General features: G+C 42.4%; 1 protein-coding gene across 2 annotated transcripts; it reads right to left on the bottom strand.

The window, feature by feature from the left end:
- Positions 1 to 1,531: 1,531 nt before the first annotated feature.
- Positions 1,532 to 21,315, bottom strand: AMD1 (adenosylmethionine decarboxylase 1). 2 transcript variants are annotated; one of them, XM_061990489.1, is made up of 9 exons: positions 20,777 to 21,315; positions 9,834 to 9,920; positions 8,264 to 8,390; positions 7,685 to 7,787; positions 6,796 to 6,838; positions 6,561 to 6,705; positions 5,448 to 5,540; positions 5,215 to 5,370; positions 1,532 to 3,670 (listed from the first exon to the last, which is right to left on the bottom strand). In XM_061990489.1, the coding sequence occupies exons 1-9, from the start codon at positions 20,905 to 20,907 to the stop codon at positions 3,530 to 3,532; spliced, it is 1,026 nt and encodes a 341-aa protein (XP_061846473.1). In that variant the 5' UTR covers positions 20,908 to 21,315; the 3' UTR covers positions 1,532 to 3,529. The 2 variants fall into 2 exon arrangements, with proteins under 2 accessions (XP_061846473.1, XP_061846472.1); XM_061990488.1 differs by lacking the exon at positions 20,777 to 21,315 and adding an exon at positions 19,674 to 19,769.
- Between the last annotated feature and the right edge of the window lie 1,244 nt (positions 21,316 to 22,559).

The raw sequence follows: 22,559 nt of genomic DNA, 5'->3' as shown, positions 1-22,559 counted from the left end.
TCAACAGGTCACCATTGAACCATCCTGTTCTTACCAGGCTTTGGCCACAGGCTATGCTTTCACATTTCAACACACTTCAGACTGTACATCAAGTGCTTGGAGACAGTTTTTTCCACCTCTAACACTTCTGGCTATATGGTTTGGGAAAACCCTACACTTCTGGAACACATCCTCAGCACTGTTTCCAAGCATCATGCCTTTAGGTATTAGAACTATCACAAGAAAAACCAGAGTTTCCAACACCCCAATTGGGAAGCCTTAATGTTCCTCTGCCAACACATAACCCTGCACCACACCAAAGCAGCAGCCATGCTGACAGCCTGGACCTCTTCCAGGACTCACCCTGCACTGAGATTCAGGTAACAGACCAGATTCATCTTATGATAGCAGAGGCCCAGGGGCTTTTAATGCCTCTTCAAACAGCTCCATATCAGCACTGGTGGAAGCAGCTCAAATTCAGTTTTGTGGTGGTCAGTCTAGAAATTAGCTCAGAGGTAGGTCACTGCTAATGTGCTATAGCTGAAAACTGTCCATTCCAGCTTACAACATCCAGCCATCCTAATTTCTTATTTCCCTAAAAGACTAAACTGTTGAAAGTGCCCAGCTAAAAGTACACAAAATGACTAAGAGAAGTTACTACTTTATATCCAAAGCACCGTTAGCATCACAGAACAGGCTGTGACTAATGAAACCTGTATTCAGACAAATGATTTAAGGGCCTTAAGCCTTCAACACTAACACAAGTTTTCCCTACGTAGGAGGACATCAGCATTGTTAATGCTTTGCAGGTAGACTTAAACTGCAGCTACTGTTCCAGTAGGATTAGTCACATGGAATGTAGAAAGTTCAAGTTAGCTCCATCTGCTCAGCACTGACTTTCTTAGCACTTAACACTTCTGGTCTTGACTGCTATCCAGATTAGGTATGCACCTGCTTTAGAGACAAACCTCTCTTGAAACTCTCAAAGTTTCCTGGATATTAGGAAAATCTTCTTCACCAAAAGACTTATCAAGTGTTGGAACAGGCTGCCCAGGGAAGTATTTGAGATATTCAAAAGACATGTAGATGTGGTTTAGCGGTAGACATGACAGTGTTGGGTCAACAGGAAGCCACAACATCATTTCAAACAAACAGTTCTGTGATCCTATGAAAAGTCAGTCTAAGCTTAAGTACCATCAATTCCAGAATGTTACAAGACAACTCCTGCATCTGCTGGGCTTAAATCAGAGGAATACTTTAAATATTAAATGCTGAAATAATACAAGTTACATGAAGACAGCAAATCTCAAACTGTTTTCATCTAGACAAGCATTTTTAGCCTCAAGAACAGAGTTAACAGCTTCCTTTGGCTTCCTTTTACATGCTGTCTCATTTTAAATTACCAATTCTTTTAACAGTCAATATGCATCCCCTAGAAGGGCAAAGTTTAAGTTAGGACAAGAAACACAAATCTGCTTCAGAATTAAAACACTTGATACACCAGAAAGCACAAGGAGTGTGTAGGGTAGAAAAGTGCTGCATCATCACTACAAACAATTTAAGCGAATTTTTATTGAAGCATTAAGTTGTGGTACAGATATTTTTAAATGATCAAAGTCTAACACCACAGAAATTATAAACACCATTACTCCCCCCATCCTGATCACCCTAGATAGTTCAATAATCCATTCAACAGCTTTCATTTTTATAGCCGAGGCTTATGCTTCTACTTTTAAGATGTGTATTTCGGTATTACTTGAAAAGGGATGTTCAGTCTACTTAAAGGACCTCAAGCCAATAATGTCAGGTCACAGTTGGGACAATGTTTAAGAACAAGGAAAACCACACTGGAATATTGGTCCTCGATATTAACACCAAAAAGCATTAGTGCCATTTACAGCATGTAATCAATAACATTGGTAAAGAACATCAACAATATGCTTAAAATAAAAAATCAAAATGTTCCAACCACTTGATTTCTAACCAAGCAGACTTTACTTTCAAAGCACCAAAAAAGTGCTTCATTTATAAATACGGAAGGAACAAAAAAAACATGGTGTCAAACCAGAAAGAGTCAAAACATCGCAAAGACAAGAGGGGAAAAAAACCATCTCCGTTTCATAGTCAACATGCTGGTTTCACAGCTGTTAAAATCCCAGTATTTGCAAACATAGCTGAAAGTGTGCCAGCTCTTTAAAGCCTGCATTTTATTCAATACCCATTAAAGTGACTTTGAATTACACACTTATTCATGCTCTATGAATAGCATTCTACTTCAACTTCTGTCCAGGTGCCCCAGACCTTGTTCTATGCCTTCACTTAATGCCCTCAAGTCACAGTAAGAGGAACAACCTTAGTTATTAGGAGGAAAAAACAGATGAAGTCACAACACTCAAATACAACAGAAGTCACGTGCACAACAATGTCACAGGACTGTCACGAGAGAGAGGCATTACCTTTGCTTGGAACAACAAAATGAAGCGACACTGGACCAGTTTAGGAGTGCCCATTACAGTTGCAGGTCACAGGTTTTACTGTGAATAATCCAAACCAATCAACACACCCAGATCTGCAGATTCCACTCTGCTGGATCTACTTGTCAGTGCCCAAGAGCAACAGCTGCTCAACCTGACAGAACTGGCTATCAGGAAGGAAAACATCTGGTGGCAACACAAACTTGCGCTTTGCAAAGCTGTTAAGACAACTACGCCAGAGCAGCTGCATCCTGACTCGGCTCTTCCCCTAGCAAGTCTTGGACCTTCTTCAAATTCTGCCATGGAGTAGCAGTGTGACAGCTTGGGGATGTGGACAGATACGTGAGCATTAAAGCAAGGTGAAATTTAACCTGCGTTAGTACCGATACCTAGGTTTCTCAAGGGGAAAGACTGATGTGTTAGCCCAGGGCTACAGTAGAGCTGAGAACTCCTAATAAGCTTTATTAGAGCATGAAAAGTCAGTCTGATTTAAAAAATAAATCAACCACCACCTTTAGTAGCAAACAATTGGTAACTGTTTTAAGAACTTTCTCCAAACACGAAAGTGTTAATTAGGTTCAGTTTCATTAGAAATCATAAGTTGGTCAAAAACTGTTTTAGACTGAAATCACAACATAGGTGAAAAAAGTGACAATTTAACAGAGAACTGTCCCCAGTGAGCAGGTTGAGGCTGAAGTCTAATGAGGACGAAAGCCTTGTCTGTGGGGAATTTTTGGTGATACCTGGAGAAAAACTATACTGTGTGTAATTCTACCTGAATCATTTTTACAAGTGTTGTAAAGTTTCATACAGTAAGATTTTTCTACATGCACTTCAATTTCACAGCAAGAGTGGCATAGAGTACCTAAACACAGAAGAGAGCATTCATGCAAGATATCTAACTCCTTGATATAATAATGCATACAATTCAAAATGGTTATACTATGATTACACCTAGGGCTTTCCACAACTACAAGGTGGTGGGAGTGGAAAGCATGGCCCCCTGAATCATTAACTAGAAAGCAACCACCACCTTCTATATGGGATTTCTTTTTGCGCTTTTTCTTCATTCTTAATCAACTGTGCTGTTGCTGGCGATTTTTTGTAAAACTGGTAAACACAAAATTGTAATCACTGAATTGGGCAATCTGGTGATCAAGACGTTTAAACCCTTCAATCTTCTGGGCAGAAGAAAACACTGTACGACATTTAGAGCTCTAGAAAACAAAAAGGTGAAAAGTTACTTTTTAAAACCTGGCATTTAGAGATGGACTAGCACACTATGTACTCTATGTATGAGTCTTGTGATACTGGTACCAACATGGCTTGTGCTGGTTTTAGCTGGCAGAGAGTTGATTTTCTTCCCAGGAACTGGTATGGGGCTATGGTTTGGATCTGTGCTGGAAACTGTTGACAGCACAGATATCTTTGTTACAGCAGAGTGGTGCTTGCACAAATTCAAGACCTTTTCTGCTTCTTGCACCACCCCACCAGGGAGTAGGCTGAGGGTGCACAAGAAGTTGGGAGGAGACATAGCCAGGACAACTGACCCCAGCTGATCAGGAGGATATCAGTATGATGTCATGCTCAGCATAGAAAGCTGGGAGAAGGAGGGAAAGGTGGGGGGGGGAATTTGCAGCAATGGTGTTTGTCTTCCCAAGTAACCTTTATATGTGATGGAGCCCTGATGTCCTGCAAATAGCTGAACACCTGCCTGCCCAAGGCCAAGTGGGGAATTAATTCCTTGTTTTGCTATACACACACAGCTTTTGCTTTACCTAATTAAACTACTTTCATCTCAACCCACTAGTTCTCACTTTTACTCTTCCAATTTTCTCCCCCATGCCAGCAAAGGGGAGTGAGCAAGGAGCTGTGGAGTCTAGTTGCCAGCTGGAGTTAAACCACAACACCATCTCAGCACTCCATCTGACACGGCTGAAAGACATTCCAATCCTAAGCAGCAACCATGTGTATGGCACTGCTTTTCTACAAACCATTATGGGGGATAGAGCACCTCTCCTCTGAGTAAAGGCTGAGAGACTTGGCATCATCCAGCCTGGAGAAGAGAAGGCTCCAAAGAAACCTTGTTGAGACCTTTCAGTTCTTAAAGGTGGCCTATGGTAAAGATGGAAACTTTTTTTTTTTTGCAGGGCCTGTCACAATAGGGCAAGGGCTCACTGTTTTAAACTAAAAGAAGGTAGATCTAGGCTAGATAAGGAAGAAATTCTTTACAATGAGAGTGGTTAAACACTGGAAGAGGTTGCCCTGAGAGGTGGTAGACACCCCACCCATGGCAACATTCAAGGTCAGATGGGATGGAGCTTTGAGCAATTTGATCTAGTTAGGAGAGGTCCCTGATCATTGCAGACTGTTTGGACTAGACCTTAAGGGTCCCCTGCAACCCAAACTGTTCTACAATTTCATGATTAGCTGGCATCACCACCATTATCAGCATCACTTTGAAATGACAGCTGCAGTGAAATCCAGAAAAATGCCAAAGCGAGAGATGATGCTTCCATGGAACTGCACAGGAAATTGTTAGAATAGTGAGATTGAGCTGTCTCATCTTAGTACTTAAGCTTTCTGGAAATCAGATTTAGTACATGCCAAAGCAATACCGAAAAGGTTTTTTTTACTTTCCAAATTAACTACCATGCAAATATAGATGCAAACTGGAAGCTACTAACGCTACAGTAAAAAGTCCCTAGGCCTTGCTTTGTTTGTCCTTCAGGAGCCAACAAGGCAATGCAAGAAAACTCACCTGGTTAACAAAGAGGGTTGTCACAAATTTTCCTGGCTTGAAAACCTCTACAACTTTTCTAATCAGGTCATCGTAAGAGGTCTGACTTATGTTTGTTTCAAAACTAACGTAAGAAAACTCTGGTTCTGGAGTGATGTGAATAGTCCAGTAAGTTCCCTGAAAAAAAAATATTATTACTGTCAAATAGTAACAACTATATTTTAACATGAATTATCAGTAAGTATAAAACTTACATCCGATTTCATCCCATTCATTGAATACCCACAAGGATTGAACATTGTAGCATCAATAACAGAACCTGGTATCAGGTCACGAATTCCACTCATCTGAAATAGAAGTTAAATAACACCAGTCAGTTTGTCATTCATCCTTACACTTGTTTAGATTTGGCTCAAAGGCAGAATGAACACCAATTTAGGGGACAATATACCAGAATTTTCCCAATAAGAAATCAGTTTGACAAGTTGTACCACTGTAGATGAACTTGCTTTGCATCCCGTCACTTACCAAGTTACTGAGTGCCAAGTTGCATGCAAGTTACCACATACTTTGCCTCTTAGGGAGTCAAGCTGCATACCTCCAAGACAAAGGAACAGCTTAGAACTCTACAACATAATTGCTTCTGCAACTAAAACAGAAAATGGAGCCCCTGTTCAATAAGTACCCACAAACTGAAGGCCATTCACATTTACTCCAGAGTGAGAATACGCTGCTTCATATTCTAGAATGAAGCACCATCCCCAAGCATTTTCATTTCCCACACAGCACTTGACCTACAGTCTAGTCTCAATGGCAAAGTCTGAGAATCAAAGCCTAAGGTGGTAACCAGGTGAAGTTAATGTACTTGTCAGAGAAACTTGTTCATGTCAGAGGACTTCATTTGGGAAAAGGGAGAATATAAGACAACCATCAAGTTATGCTAGACCTTCAATCCACACTCATCCTCATCTATCCAAATGGCTCCATAATTTACCCCTAATTTTGATATTTGAATTCCCTTGACATTCATTATCTTCAGGCTAACTCTTTCTCCTTGTGATCTCTGACATTCAGTGGAAATTACTCAATTGTTGTTTTATTCCCAACTCCATCTTTCAGAGGATACACTTCCAGTCACTCAGACCACTGAGAATTGCTCCTTTCAATAAAGTAGGGGTATTGAACATCTAAGTTACATTCTCAAGAACAATCTAGAGTTAAATGCATTTTACTCCCAAAACATTAACCTGAAATTTTCTGAGATCTTTCCTGTCACAAAAATCAACATTGTATCAAACTTAAGTGAAGAATTTTGTTGCCCAATTTCCCCCATTCCCCAAAAATGCTCAGTTTTGAAGCAAACATACACGAGTGACATCATTTGCAGTAACACCATCTTTCATGTAGAACTGGTCCATAACTACTGGGTCAAGCTCACTCATCAGAATTTCCAGTGTCTGATCAGGCTGATTGGATATCCGACTCTCTGGGAAATCCAGGGTGTACAGGTACCTATACAAAATACAAATCACAAATGTAAAGTAGAAGTGGCACCAAGTTTTACTGCAAGCCCCAAGGACTTCAAGGTCCTTGCATACATACCAGCAATCAGAATTCATACGCCCCATGCAATAAGCTGCTCCATCTAGACAAGACAAAAAGTCTCCAGTTAATGTACCACAAAGTTGACCCTTTATGTAAAAGCTAAGCATCATCTCCCATTAAAAGACAGCAGAAGCATTTCACAAAATGCTAAGGTTTGCTTATACACAGTCAGCATCTGTACCAAATAACTAGGTCCTTAGTTTCTGCAATGTAAAGCCAATAATCAGAAAAAGCAGGCTCCCTCTGAAGGTGGGCTGGACATCCCAATTTAGAACCTACTCACAGGAATTTCAGGTTACAAATTTAGCTATGCACAGACAGAAATCCTAGTACTCTTCAGGGTCTGTAATGAATTTATGATTAGCACTTCTTTCCAACTCACTCAGATAACTACTACAGCTACCATATTCCTTCAAAAAAAAAAACTTTCCTGCCAGCAGGTCAAATTCAAGATGATTCTTGTAGGTTGGCAATTCCATTAAATGTTTAAATTCAGTCTTTAGTATGATGACTTCTCTGAAAAAAAGCTTAAATTTTTATTCAGTGTATTAGTTACCTTAAATTGCTATCCTATCTTTTTAATGAGCCTTTTAGGATTAGTGAGACCTGGATTCTGCAGACTGACTTAGTACACTCCATTTGGATGCCTGAAGATGACAAGGTGGTAAGTGTCAAGCTTAGTATGATTTAAGCTTTGAACTTGGCAAGTGTCAGAAATTCAGAAAATAAGTATTTAGAGATTTTTTTTTATACAACTGATCTTCATGCAGCCAAAGCTTTTGCTAGCTGCAGTAAGTGCTGAATGAACATATCGTACCGCCTGTCACTTCTCACTTCGCATCAGCACTTCAAACTGCACAACTTAGTCCAAGTTTCACGAACTTACTTGGGAAAATCTCATTAAGAAACTCTACTTCTTCCTGGAAATTCCTATGTGGGTACTCCTGGTGGGAGGGCTTCATGAAATTCTTACGTGAATAAAAGAAGCTCTGAAAAAAATAAAGATACATCTTAAGATACCACATATAGCCATCCACTTTGAATCTAAAAAGCTAGAAAAATACAACCACTTATAAGCTTTGACAAGACCTAAGTTTTCACTGTCAAAACACTACCATCTCTATCTCCATTTGAGGCATATGGTTAGTCCTAGCTTGATTGGTAAGCTACAGGAAACAGTTAAGTTAGAATTTTTATTCCACAAGCACTAACTCAATGGGCATGGAAGCCTTTCACCCTTAAGTAACCTTAACTTAATACCACAGCATTTTCAAGTTAGCATCCGTTAATAGGCAAATACAAGGCTGAATCCTACAACAGAACAGTCTTACAGTGCAATCTTCTCATTATGGGAAGCACACAGAAGTGGCAAAAGTTCCAGAATACTTTAAATCAGTGAATTTCAAATACGTGTAAAGAGTTTTTTGTACATTCTATTGAAGATGCAGCATTTTTGGCACCTTACCTGAATTGAGTCAAACCCACTGTACTCCCTAGCAAGCTCCAACAGGGGAACCAGTGCTTGCAGTAAGAGGGTGGTACCACACGTCTTCAAAATGAAACGTCTCTTGGAGACAAACATGCTACTCTCACTGTAAAAAATGTGTTAAAAAGATACATTGAGTGCTCAATATCAAACAAGACAGGATAGAATGGTTAGATCTTGGTTCTTATCTCAACTCAACACAGTACTGTAAGAGAACATTCAGCATATGGTACATAAACATACCTGGCAAATGGATCAAAGCCAATAGATTTCAACTAACACTTGAGAGGTGTCGATTTCCCCAAATACCTGCTACAAGCTCAATTTTACACAGCTACCACATTCATGGGAAGAGACACTACATACATTACATATCCTCAATCTGAGACATACAAACACAGACCTGCAGCTTAATTTCTTAACCCAGACAGAACAGGATCAAAGTTGAAATCTGACTGAATTTCTCATTTGAAGTGAAGCCTATAAGAAAGGGAACTAAAAAAAAAACCCCAAAGCCTTAACAGAATTTCACAGATTGTCCAGCTGCATCTTCTGGGAAAGCTGACAACTGGAAAGCACCTGCCCACAGAACAGGATTTCTCACAATGAAAGTATAGAACGCACCTTATTTATATAAGATACAGAACTTAAACTTGACTTCCAGTTAATGTAAAGTCCCATTGGAGACAGGCATTGATACTATACTACACCCAGAACACAAATATGTATAGCAAGTATCTCACCAAGTAACTGAACAATAGTTATTTAAACTCGATTTTTATTCCTAAGTCAGTTTGGAATGTTAAGAATTTTAAGTCAAGGTTATACTTAATCCAAGGAACAGTTGTTAACTAGTTACACTCTTTGCAGAACTTTGTTTTAAATATATGAAGCTTGAAGAAACATGACTGCAGCAGTTTTTAGCCCAACCTTGTTCTCAAGGCAGTCTTCCAGTGTACAAAAGCTTCAGTTTTTGTAATCAAGTAAAACAATGACAATGTGTCTGCAAAGTTCATACAGAAAAAAAGCATGGAAGTATTTTGGTAAGATGAAAAATACATCATTAAAGTAGTGTCCTTACAACTGCCACACAACACAAAAATCCCAAGATTTCAGAAAAGCTACATTCTTACAGATGTCCTTTGCTCATCTGCAAGAGTTGTTCCACTTCACTGCACTATCTGGAGTTAAAGCTGATATACTGATACAGATTTTGCTGATCTAAAAGTGACACCTACATGCACTATTCTGCTAAAGTAATCCTAAACCTCTTAGGCTAGGGAGATTGATTTTACCCCTGGACAAGATTCAGTGATCAGGTGCAGAAACACAACAGCCCTGTCCTTAATCGTTTTAGTTAAAAAACAATAGGCAACCACTGATAACTTAAAATATTTCTGCTACTGAACAGAAGCACGAGTGCTATGATTAGCAGACCCCTGCAAGTTAGTCAGGAACAGCAGGATTGCATTCTGAGCCAAGTGGATCCCATATGGCAGCTTTAACTTTTTTATCTCCTTGAAACTAAAAGAAAGGGCTAGTGGCTTACCTGAGTACATAAGCTTCCTGCTTGTCAGTTTTTGTCACACTTATGATCAAACAATGCACATTCTCCAGAAGTTTGTCCCACTCAATCCTGTAAAAAAAAAAATACAGAAAAGGTTAAATTGAAGCTTTCTGGAACCCTGGGTACAAAGTATAGCCTAAACAAGACTATAGCTCTTGTCTGGCACTGCTGGACCCATGAGCACAAATGGTGACAACTTCATATAGGAATTGCCTATTATAACACAGTAATATTCCTCAAGGCAAGTATGTATTCCTCAAGATCCCTTAATATCATCTGCTGCACAAGAAAAAGTGTTAAATAGCAACCAAAGCTTCTAACTAGGCCAGTCAGGATAAGCCTAAGTCCTGCAAGTCACCTGTAGCAACATATAATTCATTGGTATAAGTTAAGGGATGCTTTAGGTTGAATCTCCATGTACCTGAATCTCAGTAGTCACTGGTAACTACTAGAATAATAAATCAGCAAGTTAACATTAAGATACTTTATTTTTCCAGCTTAGAGTCAAGTTCATAATTTAACTTTTTATCCTAAAAATGGATACATCTCAGTGACAAGAACTCCTCTTTGATCAATCACCACCACAGAACTCCTTCTGCCCCTAGAAGATATAGGTGATACAGCAAATAGTTTGGAATATTACACTTAAAAGAAAAAAAATCAACTGAGCTATCTTCATATGGGCCAAGTTGAAGCTACAGTGCTAGATTTCAGTATAGTCATAGAAGTTTATGCATTCTACAAGGAATTTCCTTAAACTAAAATATAAAAAACCTCAAATTAACTCCAAAGACCTCCACATAAGAAGTGACACACTTGTAAAGAACTACTTTGGTTACCACTTCAGTCTTGTGCCTACACCAGTTTCACAGAATCCAATACAAGCAAATTTGCTATAAATCAGCAGGAACAGACACAGCTTCCCAAGGTGCAAAATTACAGGACTGCCCACTGCCCTATTCCTCCCACTCCTCCCTTCCTGCAGAATACTCCACTTGCAAGGTTTGTGCTTGCTCTTGTGTTCAAATCTGTCTTCAACCAAGATATTTACTAACCTGCACAGAACTAACCTGCCCATCAGTGGAGTTGGAACCACAACCTTCACAGTTGGGAATACAAAATAATTGCCATTTTTTTCATCACCAAGCAAGCTACTAGACTGGCTCAGTTGCCCATGTACCAGACAGTCTACTCCCTCCTTAAAGTCAGAGCTCTTTCCCTTTGAGACTGCAAAAGCTCTATAGCTGTACTTCAGGACAGAGCACTTGCTGTTCATTCTACCAGCAGTGTTCCTCCAGTAGCCACCAACTCTTCCCATTAGGAAACCAATCAGTTTGCAAAATTTGGATTTTACATTTAGAATTTTTTTAGATGCTGCTAATAACACATCCATATGTTCTTTGCTTCTGTAAACACCCCAGCAAGTCAATGCCTTCTTTCATCCCTCACTTAAGAATGCCTCCCGAAATCAAATTGTGTACCTTTACCACTAATACCTGAAGTTTTCCCCTTTTAAAGCTTCTATTACACTAAATCAAGACATTTATATAGAAGTCAACCAGAAAAAGCATGCTGAAATTCAAGACGCATGCTAGAGCCTCTTTTTAGATGAGGCTGAGCTATTAAGAGTTTAAGAGAATCCTATGCATCTTAAAATCCCTCAATTAAATGTACATCTTAAGTTTAGAAACTCAGTGATACAATTGAACTCTTGAAATCCAAGTGAGGTTTTCCCCTATTGCTCCAGTAAGTAAATCTTGAAGAAATATTTCTATCACTATAGACATGACAACACAGACCACTCAAATCTGCACGTCAAATTGAAAAAAACAGCTTGTTTTTAATGCTCTGATGAAGTCCCATACATTTATTCAGCTTTACACTTATGTCCTTGATTGCATTTAGCTCAATTACTGATATTCAAGTTCACATGGCAAAGCATGTGTCTCCTCATCTCTGAAAAAAAGGTAAAATAGTTCGTACTACACTTATTTTCCAAATACTCAGAGAAAAATCATGCTATTTTGACAAAAAGAGATGAAAAGATTGTGTTCTCTGGAAGCTACAGCCCACCTGTCTAAATTTGCCAGCCCTAGTATCTCTCTAACATCCTATTATATTCTTCCTGTAAAGTGAATGAGGCAACATGTCGCACTGTTCATTCCAGCACCACTACTGGCAACATCTTAACTGCCATTAAAGGAAGACTCAAGTGTCTCACGTAGCATTCATGAACACTGAGGCAGAGTTCCCTTACACTGCTTGAGGCTGAGCAGTACCCTCATTTGTGCATTACTATATTTTTTGTATTTGCCTAAGTAATGGGTATGTAACTGTCTCAGGCTTTGCAAGAGCATATCTTAGCTTTCACAAGTTTCTAACCTAGTCAAACAGTCAAAACCTTACCTTTTGGAGACAAGTAAAAATTTTCTTTAATCATCCACATAGTGCAGTTTTGTGCAGACATTTCAGGAAAACCACTCATTTAAGTTTCCATCACATATTAGCAGATAAAGATGACACAATTTGAGTGTTCACACAGTCAACCAATGGAAGCTTGGTACTGCATACATGCAAGTCCAAAGCCAACTATGCAAAGCAAATCCCTAGTTACACTTATTAATGCTATTCTTGGTATTTAGCTACTCTGGCTGACCTGCAGTTGCACAAGATCACTGCACATTTAAACTCTGATCAATTCTTCACTATTCCACTACAGAAACCATAGCAAGGCATATGCTAAATGTCCGTGCATTCACCCATTAATGAAATAAACAGTAAGTTCATCAAACCATGGAATTGTTTGTTGGAAGAGATCTTCAAGATCCAGTCCAACCACTAATCTAATACTGCCAAGCCCACCACTAACCCATGTCCCTCAGCACCTCATCTATGCTTCTTTTAAGGATGTCCAACGATGAGGACTCCACCACCTCCCTCAGCAGTCTGGGCTCAGGGTCTTAACAACTCTCTCAATTAAGATGTTATTCCTCATCTCCAATCTAAACCTCTCCTAGTGCCACAATTTCCTGTTGTCCTACCACTTGGGACAAAAGGCCAACCCTTACCTCACTACAACCTCCCTTAAGGCAGTTGTAGAGTCATCATGTCTCCCCTCAGCCTCCTCTTCTCCAGACTAAACAATCCCAGTTCCCTCAGCCACTCCTCATAAGATTTGTGCTCTAGACCCTTCATGAGCTTTATTGCCCATCATCATTTGATCTGAGTAGAGTAGCTCCAAGTTAAAAATGAGTCTTCAAGTTGAGAAACATTCAGGTTTGGTCCTGAAGCATACATAGTGTAACAAAGCACTGCAGCACCCAGGATGAGACTTGGCCACATCAGGAAGAATTTTTGCAGATATATTGGCTTGTACCTATAGCATTTTGAAGTTAAGCACAGAAAAATACAGGAAGGCCACTAACATGCTCAAGTTGATCTCACCATAATATATTTAAACAAGATGACCTTAGTGTTTGACATTTTCCATTGTTTAGAGTAGAGCTTTCAAGAACACCTGGCACTACTTTGTATCAAGTCAACTGAGTTCACTAGAAGTCTAACTCTTGCATTTCTTCCTTTTAATTGACCTGTATAATCACTGAAGTGCTACTCCAGACAAGCAATGTTCAACTCCCACTTAATGTAGACACAAAACATTAAAAGCGGTATTTCAGTGTTTATCCATACATGTATTGCAGCCAATTCCATTTACCATGTAAAAATTCTCTAAGTTATTAACTGTAAAATACTTGAGAATGTTATTTCTTATACCATTACTGAGTAAAGTTTTAACTACAAAGTAAAGCCATCAACTCAAAAATAAGAACCAAGTAGACTAATTCTCAATAAAATGCTATCATAAGATTCTGTTCTTTCAAAATTCTCCTTTATAATGGGAAGTGTGTGGATTGTGTTACTATTTCCTAAATGATTTCCCATATTCAGACATCAGGACAATCCCAAACACTTTGGAAATTGCTTCCCTATACTCAAGCCAAGCACACTAGAATGATGGGTGAGTCATTGTTAGCCAAGTAAGCTTTGTAGCAAACCTACATCCATCAGCACTCCAAACTGAGTATGCTGTAAGATCTCAGTTTTAAAATTTCAAGTAACTGCCACCTACTGAAAGTTAAAATAGTTTCTCAATGAGCAAGCACCACATACCTTAAATGGTTACATATGCTCAGAGAATACTAATGAAAACATAGCACACCTACTTAAATATGAAAAACTGTCCATGCCTGAATGGTAGGAAGGTACTTGTTCTATACTTGACTAGCAGAATACACTAAAAAAAAAAAAAAATTAATCAGGTTTGGCAATCTACTCAGTTAGCTGTGTTGCAATGTTTAGTGCCTTAACAGCACAGACTTGTTACCAGAGTGCAAGTAACTTCTATTCAAACTGCCACCCAGGTATGCAAAACTTATCAGGACTGAAAAGCATTTAAACTTTAGAAAGTATGCTTGAAGTGTGTAATGAAATGAATACTCAGTTGTCTCTCTCAACCAAGTTACAAACCATCACATTTGCTTCTTTGCCCTATTTCTGAGAAAGAAAGAATAAACTGTGAATAAAGTTTTCCTTCATAAAATGACATTTTGGAATGCACATTATTGGCCTAGTCTGAGCCTCTACCTTCAGCAATAAAGCAAGTTCTTAACACACGAATCAAGCCTATCAGACAGGGGCACAATACTGCTGTTTCAATCCAACTGGAAAGAGGGTAACAAATTTAAAGAGACCAGAACTACATCAAGAATTTGTTCCTATCAGCAACTAGCCTCCACAAGCATGCAATCCTATCACCTCGGTAACATTACCTTGCTAACAGCCCAGACAGCACTGGGAAGAAAAGCTTTTACAGTAGGGCAGGAATTCTTCAGAAATAAATCCATGAAACTCCTAAAACCAGCTTGGACTGCACACATCTCTGCATAGCTTTTCACTGAAATCGATTACTACAGATGTGTCAGCTTTATTAAGAAATAAGCATTTTAATATCATACTTTATTTAAAAACAGTCTTACAGTATTCAACTGCAGAGCAACTTCTTCCCCCCACCCCCACCTGTTACCTACTAAGTATTTTTAGGAGCCAATAGCTGTATTGGTTACTTCATTAACAGGCTACAGTTAAGTAGGTAAATTCCTACCAATACCATGACCCAGAACAATCAAACTTAATCCTCATCTAAACTGCCTATGCAGACAAGATGTAGCTGAGGCATATGAAAGCCCAGCTGCAATGACAGTTTCAAGCATCCCAAAATAGGCAGACAGTACAGACCAACTACACAAAAATCAAAGGCCTTTCAAAGCACCTCCTAGCAGTTGGTGTATTTCTCTCCACACAGCTGTGTGGGAATTACTTCCTATTAGAGTTGACTTAGTTTAGAAACTGCTGTTTAAGAAATTATCTTGAACTATGTTCACACCCTGATTTTTGACACAGGGCACAGGACTTGATAACTTTACTTCAGCATAATCTGTGGAGTGCACAAAACCCACACACCCTCTTTATGCTCTGAGCAAAGATATACAACACAGAAAGAATGTCCAGTATCTCCCTTATCTTTAAACGTAAAACTCTCTAGGGACATGCACTTAATTTTGAATCCAAGACAGGTACCTCAATGGAAATTTACATCTGCCTCAAAGTGATTCCAAGCAATACTCCTCACAAAACCCTTCTTACTTGAAGGTCCTGAGCCAACTACCGAAGAGAATCACTCCCAAATGACACCAAGATATTTCAGCAGTGGCACAAAGACAGCCAGAGAGTGCTTTAAAGGCTCTGTATTTCTCCCATTGCAGGTTTTTTACCGATATTGCAGTGTCAGCAGCATATGTGGAATGATGACTCCATCCTTTGCTTCGAAAGATACTCAGTGGGTATTCCTAAGTCACTCAGGTGTACCTGTCATGCAAGATGTTTAAGGAAGCACGAGCCTCAATAGGCACATCAGAGCTCCAACAAGACTTACAGGCAACATTCAGGGCAAGTTTGTGTATAACCTCCTCCAGAAGGAACAGGCTATGAAGCAGCAAGTATCAACCATTAGCCTTAAATCTTCCTGTTCTCCTGGCTGAATGTTTACTCAGCTCATCGCTCAGCCATTAGGAAATCCCTTTTAAGAATACACCAGTAGTTACATATTTCAATGGGACGTTCTATGGAGCCTCACTCAGGGACCAGATCGTTTGACAAAGTGACTAACCAAATTTATTAGCAGTTTTGGTGGTATGGTAGGAAAAAAAAAAGCCTCCAACCCAAATCTTAACTTCCTGTAAGCAGTATCACAATCAGTAGTAGTGAGTGCAAAAGGGCTCATTTCCTTTTTGCTTGAAACCATTCCTTACTTACAATTGAGAGTTAGAAGCAAGTATATCTTACCTATAACTCTAAATCTATTTAATGAATACAAATATTGATGAGAAGACTGAATTCTTACATGAAGTTCTCCAGATTCCCTTTTATCTCCATGTAAAAAGGCTCAGCAAGCATAGTGATAGAAGCCCTTACCCTGGCACAACCCTGCCTAGCCTACCTTCTCCCCAGTCTCCACATGGAGTAGCTCTACATTATTTTATTCCTGGGCTCACAGCTCAGCCTCCTTGTACTTTTGCTGTTTGAGAATGCGTAGTGACACTGCTCTGATCCCAAAGACTTGAGGAAGGGGTAGAGTGCCATGGCACTGGAGCACGGAGTGGACTCTGGCTATAGTGTATAGTACAAAGCAAGTATTTACAGGACTCCTCTGAGATTCCTGACTGTACTGGTGCTTTTAAGTTTTCTTGTAGCACCAGGATGATAATCTCCTATCAGTCTCACTTAATATTGTTCATCACTGTACTGTTTCCTCTCCTGATACATAATACAGACAAATAGCAGACCAAAGGTCCACAAACAAGCTTAATTTCACAGTATCCTTCAGGGTTGAAGGCTTGAGATGCAGACTCTTAGTACTTGCACCATTAACAAACAGTTTCAAATTTCTGTACATCCAAGACCTTGAGGTGGGAAATACATAGTTGCACATCATGTAAAGGAATAAGTAGCTTATTTTATTGTGGTAATTGTGAATACAATACTGCATCACCACAGAATTTTGGGGCTCCCAGCATGTTCATTGTGTTTCCAAACCCTCTTTTACATATAGTTTAAGGCTATTTTTAAAACAATTTAGAAAGCATGTAGAGAACAAACACTGAAGTTAAAGCAAATTATTTCAAGACCACAAGCACATTAACTTCATTCCACTTTTGAATACAAGTAGGGCAGGCATCTTTAGATGCTTGCCACTGTTTCAACCACAAGACCTTTTAGCAGAACTGATTAGCAAATGGACACCATCACCACTTCCCATCCTCCCTAAACGTCAACAGCAAAGACCATGTTCAATACAATACATTTTTAGTCGGGGCCTTTACTGAAAGTATTCAAACATTAAGTGTAGATGTTTCCTGAAATACTTAAGATCTATCCAAACTCTTCTCTGGAAAGCAGGCTTGCCCACAGGAGAGAAAAAAAAAGCAAAAGGTGTCTGAGTTACATCAATGCTTTAAGAACTTGCCTGTTTTTGCTGGTGATACCCAGAAAAGACTTTAAAATATCTAATCCTCAGCAAGCACTGGCAATATGGAAATTTTTACCTTTGAACACCAGCTTAGTCATTCAGTAGATGAATGGCTCACATTTCACTACTAAGCAGGTATTACAATGCAAAAGGCAAGTTCAACTGGTTTGCAACTTGATTCTAATTTAGCTATTGTGCTAGTTTCAGCTTTGATTTCAAGTTCTGTTCAACATAAACTAGCCTATTCAATTGACTTTACAGGATTAGCCTAGTAGGATATTGTATTCAGATTTTTTCATTTGCATCTATTAACTGTAATAAGTCATTTAATTCCAGCAGTCTTCTGAAAGGAAATGTTTATAAAACTTCATTTCATGGTAGCAACACATTATAACTGATAATTACTCCTGGACCCAGGTTCATGCAGGCTAATGGTAATTTTCATACATCACAGCTTCTTATCAAAAACTACACAGCTAAAATTAACATCTTCCATTAAGAGCCAATTAACACAAAGGCCTTCAAAGCTTGCTCACAGCTCAAACTGTATTAAAAGACGACACGTTCAACACTTTACAATTTGTATCTACTCCATTAAAACTTTACAGCAATACCTAAACTGTCACAGTACCTGCCTTGCAATTACATTAAATGCTCTTGAACAGTTTTAAAAATTAAGTTTGCTGTTTTGCAAGTCTGAGTCTGAGCTGACAAACAGAAGACCAGAGAGCATGAACGTATCAATGAGAAAAGTATTTGCAGAACACCAGCTCTAAACTAGATCTGTATATTCCATCACCAGCATATTAACACAAAGTCAAAGAAGTGCTTTTGGAATCTTTCAGATTTCAAGTCAAGCACGACAGGATCTGAGTTCCAAAGAGACTTCAGGATTCATCTGCATGTATTTCAGCTAGTATTTGCAATAACTTTCTGAGATTGCTCAGACAAACTATACAAGTTGTCATCCTGTGATATCTGCTACACCGCTACATCTCAAAGAAATGCATAACCACATCTGATGACTTCCCCGCTAAGCACGTAACTCAAAAAGGTCTCAATAGCTTCACAAATCAGAAAGTTACATGAGCAAACTATGTGATTACACCAGTGAATCAGAGCTAAACATTATTCTGCAGTTCTTCTGGCATGGCAGAAGTGAACCTTGCACTACCTGTGAGCTAGTGGTGTATATATATACACTAGGCATACACAACACAGGCTACTTCTAATTTCAGGAAAGACAAAGACAATGCAGATCTTTGGACAGCTAACTATAAATATATATACACATAAGAAACTCGCAGAGAAATACCAAAACGAAGGGAAAGGCAAACAGTACATGCTAAGTACACCTTTAAATGGAGATGCTACCATCATTAACATCTGCCAAACATTCAATACACCATGACAAGCTCTCCTCCAAGTTCCCTTTCTCAAGCTCTCTGGCCAAACACGACCAGGTGACAGTGATACACACCAGCAGATCTGGACACACTTGAAAACACTACATCCTCCAGTCACTACTTGAATCTGAAAAGCTGAACAGTTTATCACACTGACAGTAAACGACATCAGCAAAGCCTTTAGATTCACCCTGTATGCTTAAAGCAAGTCTACTTTTTAAAATTATATCAGCTGACAATATACATACCTATCTTGTCACCCCTGCAAACACACACATAGTTCTGTGTCCATTCTTGACTACTTAAGCAGATATTGCTTTGTGCTTATAGCTCCCATTTTCTGACATGTCCAGGACACTTGTGCCACAACCTTTTCTGTACATTTAGTCAGACACATCAGAAATCTGGGTATTCCGGTCTTCCCAGAGAGCCCTCCCTATAAAATATTGCACTGGCGACCTACAGTGAGGGCCACCTCCTGTCTCACTCAGTCCGGTTCCGAAGTGGCCCCACGTACCGGCAGGTGGCCACCGCCTCCCGCGCTAACAAAGGCCGGGCACGGGCGGCCGTACCTCACCCGCGAGAGGAGAGCCCCGAGCGCCAAACTCGTGGACGCGGGAGCGGGCCCCCCGCGCCGGTGGCGGGGGCAGAGGCGCCAGCACATTCCTCGGATGCCCGTTGGGTGACGGGGGCGGGCTCGGCCCTCCGCACCGCCCCATTCCCATTGGCCTGGGCCCGTCAGCGAAAGGGGGGTGAGGGGGGCGGGGGGGGTGGGCGGTGAGGAGGGCGGCGCGAGGCAGCGCGATCCGGGAGTCGAGCCAAAGGACTCACGTGTAAATGGTGGATCCAGCCACAGGCGGGGGGAGACTGAGGGGGCATTCCCCCCCGCCTCGCTGCCTACCACGCCACAAGGAGACATGAGAAAGGCATCCGCCGGCCGCCCGTTTCCCTCCGTGAAAGCCGCAGTAGGAACCTGTCCGGCACCGAAACAGCGAAGTTGGCTGCGAAATCAGCCATGCGAAATCAGCCATCACGACAGCAAGAGGGGTATCTCCCCTTTCCAGCTTCCATGAACTGAGAAAGAGATTCCTGCCCCCCCGACACATTTCCGCAATCCCAGTCGGCAGGGATTTTCCGAGCTTCCCCATCCCGAATCTGGCGGGGACATGAAACCCTGCCATAAAAAGACTTCCGCGGCTCTCATCGGCCAGCGGGGCCAGCTGCTATCAGCGTGCTACCGGCAGCCGCAGCGTGCGCTGGGGCTTGGTGCAGAGAGGTGGGCTCGGCTGCCATGGCCCCGGCACCAGCAGCACTGCGACACTCTGCCACTCGCTTGCCTCCCCCACGGGCACGGCCGGCCGACCGGCGCGGCACACGCCCGGCTCCCCCTTCCCCACTGCCACATGTTGCCAGCAGGGACCGCACGGGGCTACACGAGGTGGCGGCACGGAATGGCTTCCGCGTCGCGCCGTCCCCGCCGGGACGTGGGGAGCCCGCCTGCCTTCGCGGGCCGGCACCGCGGCCTGGGGGGAGGGAGGGGGGGCGGGGGTCTCCGGAGGGCAGCAGAAGGTCACCCTGACATTGCACTGGCAGGCGGGAGAGGCCGCGGTGTCACTATAGGAGAGGAGGAGGCCGATGGCGCGGCGACCGCGCAGGGGGCGAGCTCGCCGCGCGCGCGCGCGGCCGTCACCACCAACGGCTCTCCCTCGCCACCCCGGAACCAGCCTCCCGCCAGCCCGCGCACGGCCATTACCGCCCCGCCAGCTCCCCGCCCCCGCCTCGCTCTTCTCACACGCTCCCGCCCGCCACCTCCCCGCTCCGCGGCCACCACCACCACGCCCGGGCCCCGCGTGCGCCGGCCCTTCGCCGGCTTCTCCCGCCGCTGCGGACAGCGCTGCCAGCCGCCGCCTTCCCCTCCCCGGCCATTAACGGACCTGGGTATGGTGCGAAGATCGCCGGACCCTTTGCTCTGGTGCGGCTCCTGCTGCGCGGGCTGCTGCCGGGCGAACCACACCTCCAACAGCTTCTCGGTCCCTTCGAAGAAGTGTGCACCGTTCTCCTTCATGGTGAGACAACTCAGCAACCAACAACCACAGAAATTAACGACAACCAAACTACCGCCCCCGGCCGCTACCGTCTGCTCCTGCTGCACGGGCCGCGCTGCTGCCGCCGCCGGGTCCCAGTCCGTCCCGGGCGGGTTTCACCTTCGAGGGGATCTTTTTTTAATATTAAGGTAAAAAAAAAAAAAAAAAAAGGAAAGAAAGGAAAAAAAGGAATAAAAAGGATTTTTTTTTTTAGACCAGCGAAAACCAGCCGGAGTGCGCGGCGGCGGATGCGGCGTGAGCGTGTGTGAGAGGGTTACAGTCCGAGCGGGGGTGCGGGCGGGCGATGCGGTTCGGTTCCTTGTAGTCCGTGTGTTCCCCTGTTACAGAGAAGAGCGTTGAGCGAGCGCTAGCTAATGTCGCCGGCCATACTGTGTAAGCGAGGAGGCAGCGCGCACGCAGCCGGCTTTATAGCTCGCAGGTAACCGCATCACGCAGGGTGGTGCTTGCCATTGGGCCGTCGCCTCTCCGGCCCGCCGTCCCCCTCTTTCCATTGGGCGACGCTGACGCCTGTTGAAGCATATGCCGGTTCCTCAGGCCCCGCCTACTGCAGTCTGGCCGCCCGCCCGCAGGGAGCGGGAGCCGGAGTCAGAGCAGGGAGGCGGCGGCAGCAGCGACAGCACCAGTGGGGGCGACCGGGGCTGCGGTGTGGCGACCGGGACGGCAGCCCTTGGGGATGAGGGAAGGAGGAAGGGAGTGAGCAAGCGAGCGATCGATCAATCGATCGATCCGGGATGAGGTGGGATGCGAACAAGGGGGAGCAGGGCTGAACGTGGCCGAGAGACGGTGGGAGAGCAAACCCCGGGAGAAGTCCGCGCGTAGCAAGGAGCATGCCGGAGAAGAAAGGCTATTCTCTTGCCGAAGCGGCGGTGCTCCCTCCGCACCTAACGCTTCTTTTTTCTCCGCGCTTTCGTGAACGTAGATAAGTAGCAAGAAAGAGAAAGCTTAACCGAACGTTCAAACATTGTTCTCGCTGCCTCCTTCCACTCGAGGGGCTGTTCACGTGTGAGCAAGAATTGAGAAGTTATTGATACGTGTGTGAGTGAGTGAATATCTATTTAGAACAAATTGCTGCTAGCTAAATAGTTTGACGGTCCTTTAAAACATTTTTTATCAGTGTTATAATGCCTTATAGCCCTGTAGTGCAACACTTTGTAGTCCAAGGAAACCCTCACCACTGAACACATGAAGAACAGAAATGCTATCTGCCCCGATGAGCTTACAGTATAAAACACGGGACAAGTGGCAGCAGATGGCTGAGGACAGATGAATGAGTCCCTACTAGGAGACAGTGAGATAGTATCCGACAACATAATAGGCAGTGGGCTCTGTCCACCAGCCGAGGAGTGACTCATAGAGCTGGTGACTCATTCCCAAGGCAGCTGGATGTGAATCATTCGCTAGGTGGCCAGTCGCCACTGTATGCACCCTTAACACTGCCTTATAGCTGGCAGAGAAACATCTTCTCTAGGGCTGTGGTTTCACTGGGTTTTATTAACTTTAAGTCATTACTAGCACAGAAAGAAGGTCTTCCTTTCTCAACCATTTATGTCTGCCTGCATTCTGCCTCCATCTTTTGTGCTAGTACAGATACTTTGTTGCTCCATAGTAGAGT

Source organism: Colius striatus, chromosome 2, assembly GCF_028858725.1.
Source record: "Colius striatus isolate bColStr4 chromosome 2, bColStr4.1.hap1, whole genome shotgun sequence".
In the NCBI taxonomy this organism is placed as follows: Eukaryota; Metazoa; Chordata; class Aves; order Coliiformes; family Coliidae; genus Colius; species Colius striatus.
The sequence above is the reverse complement of the archived record's forward strand: the minus strand, read 5'-3'. Positions and strand labels throughout refer to the sequence as shown.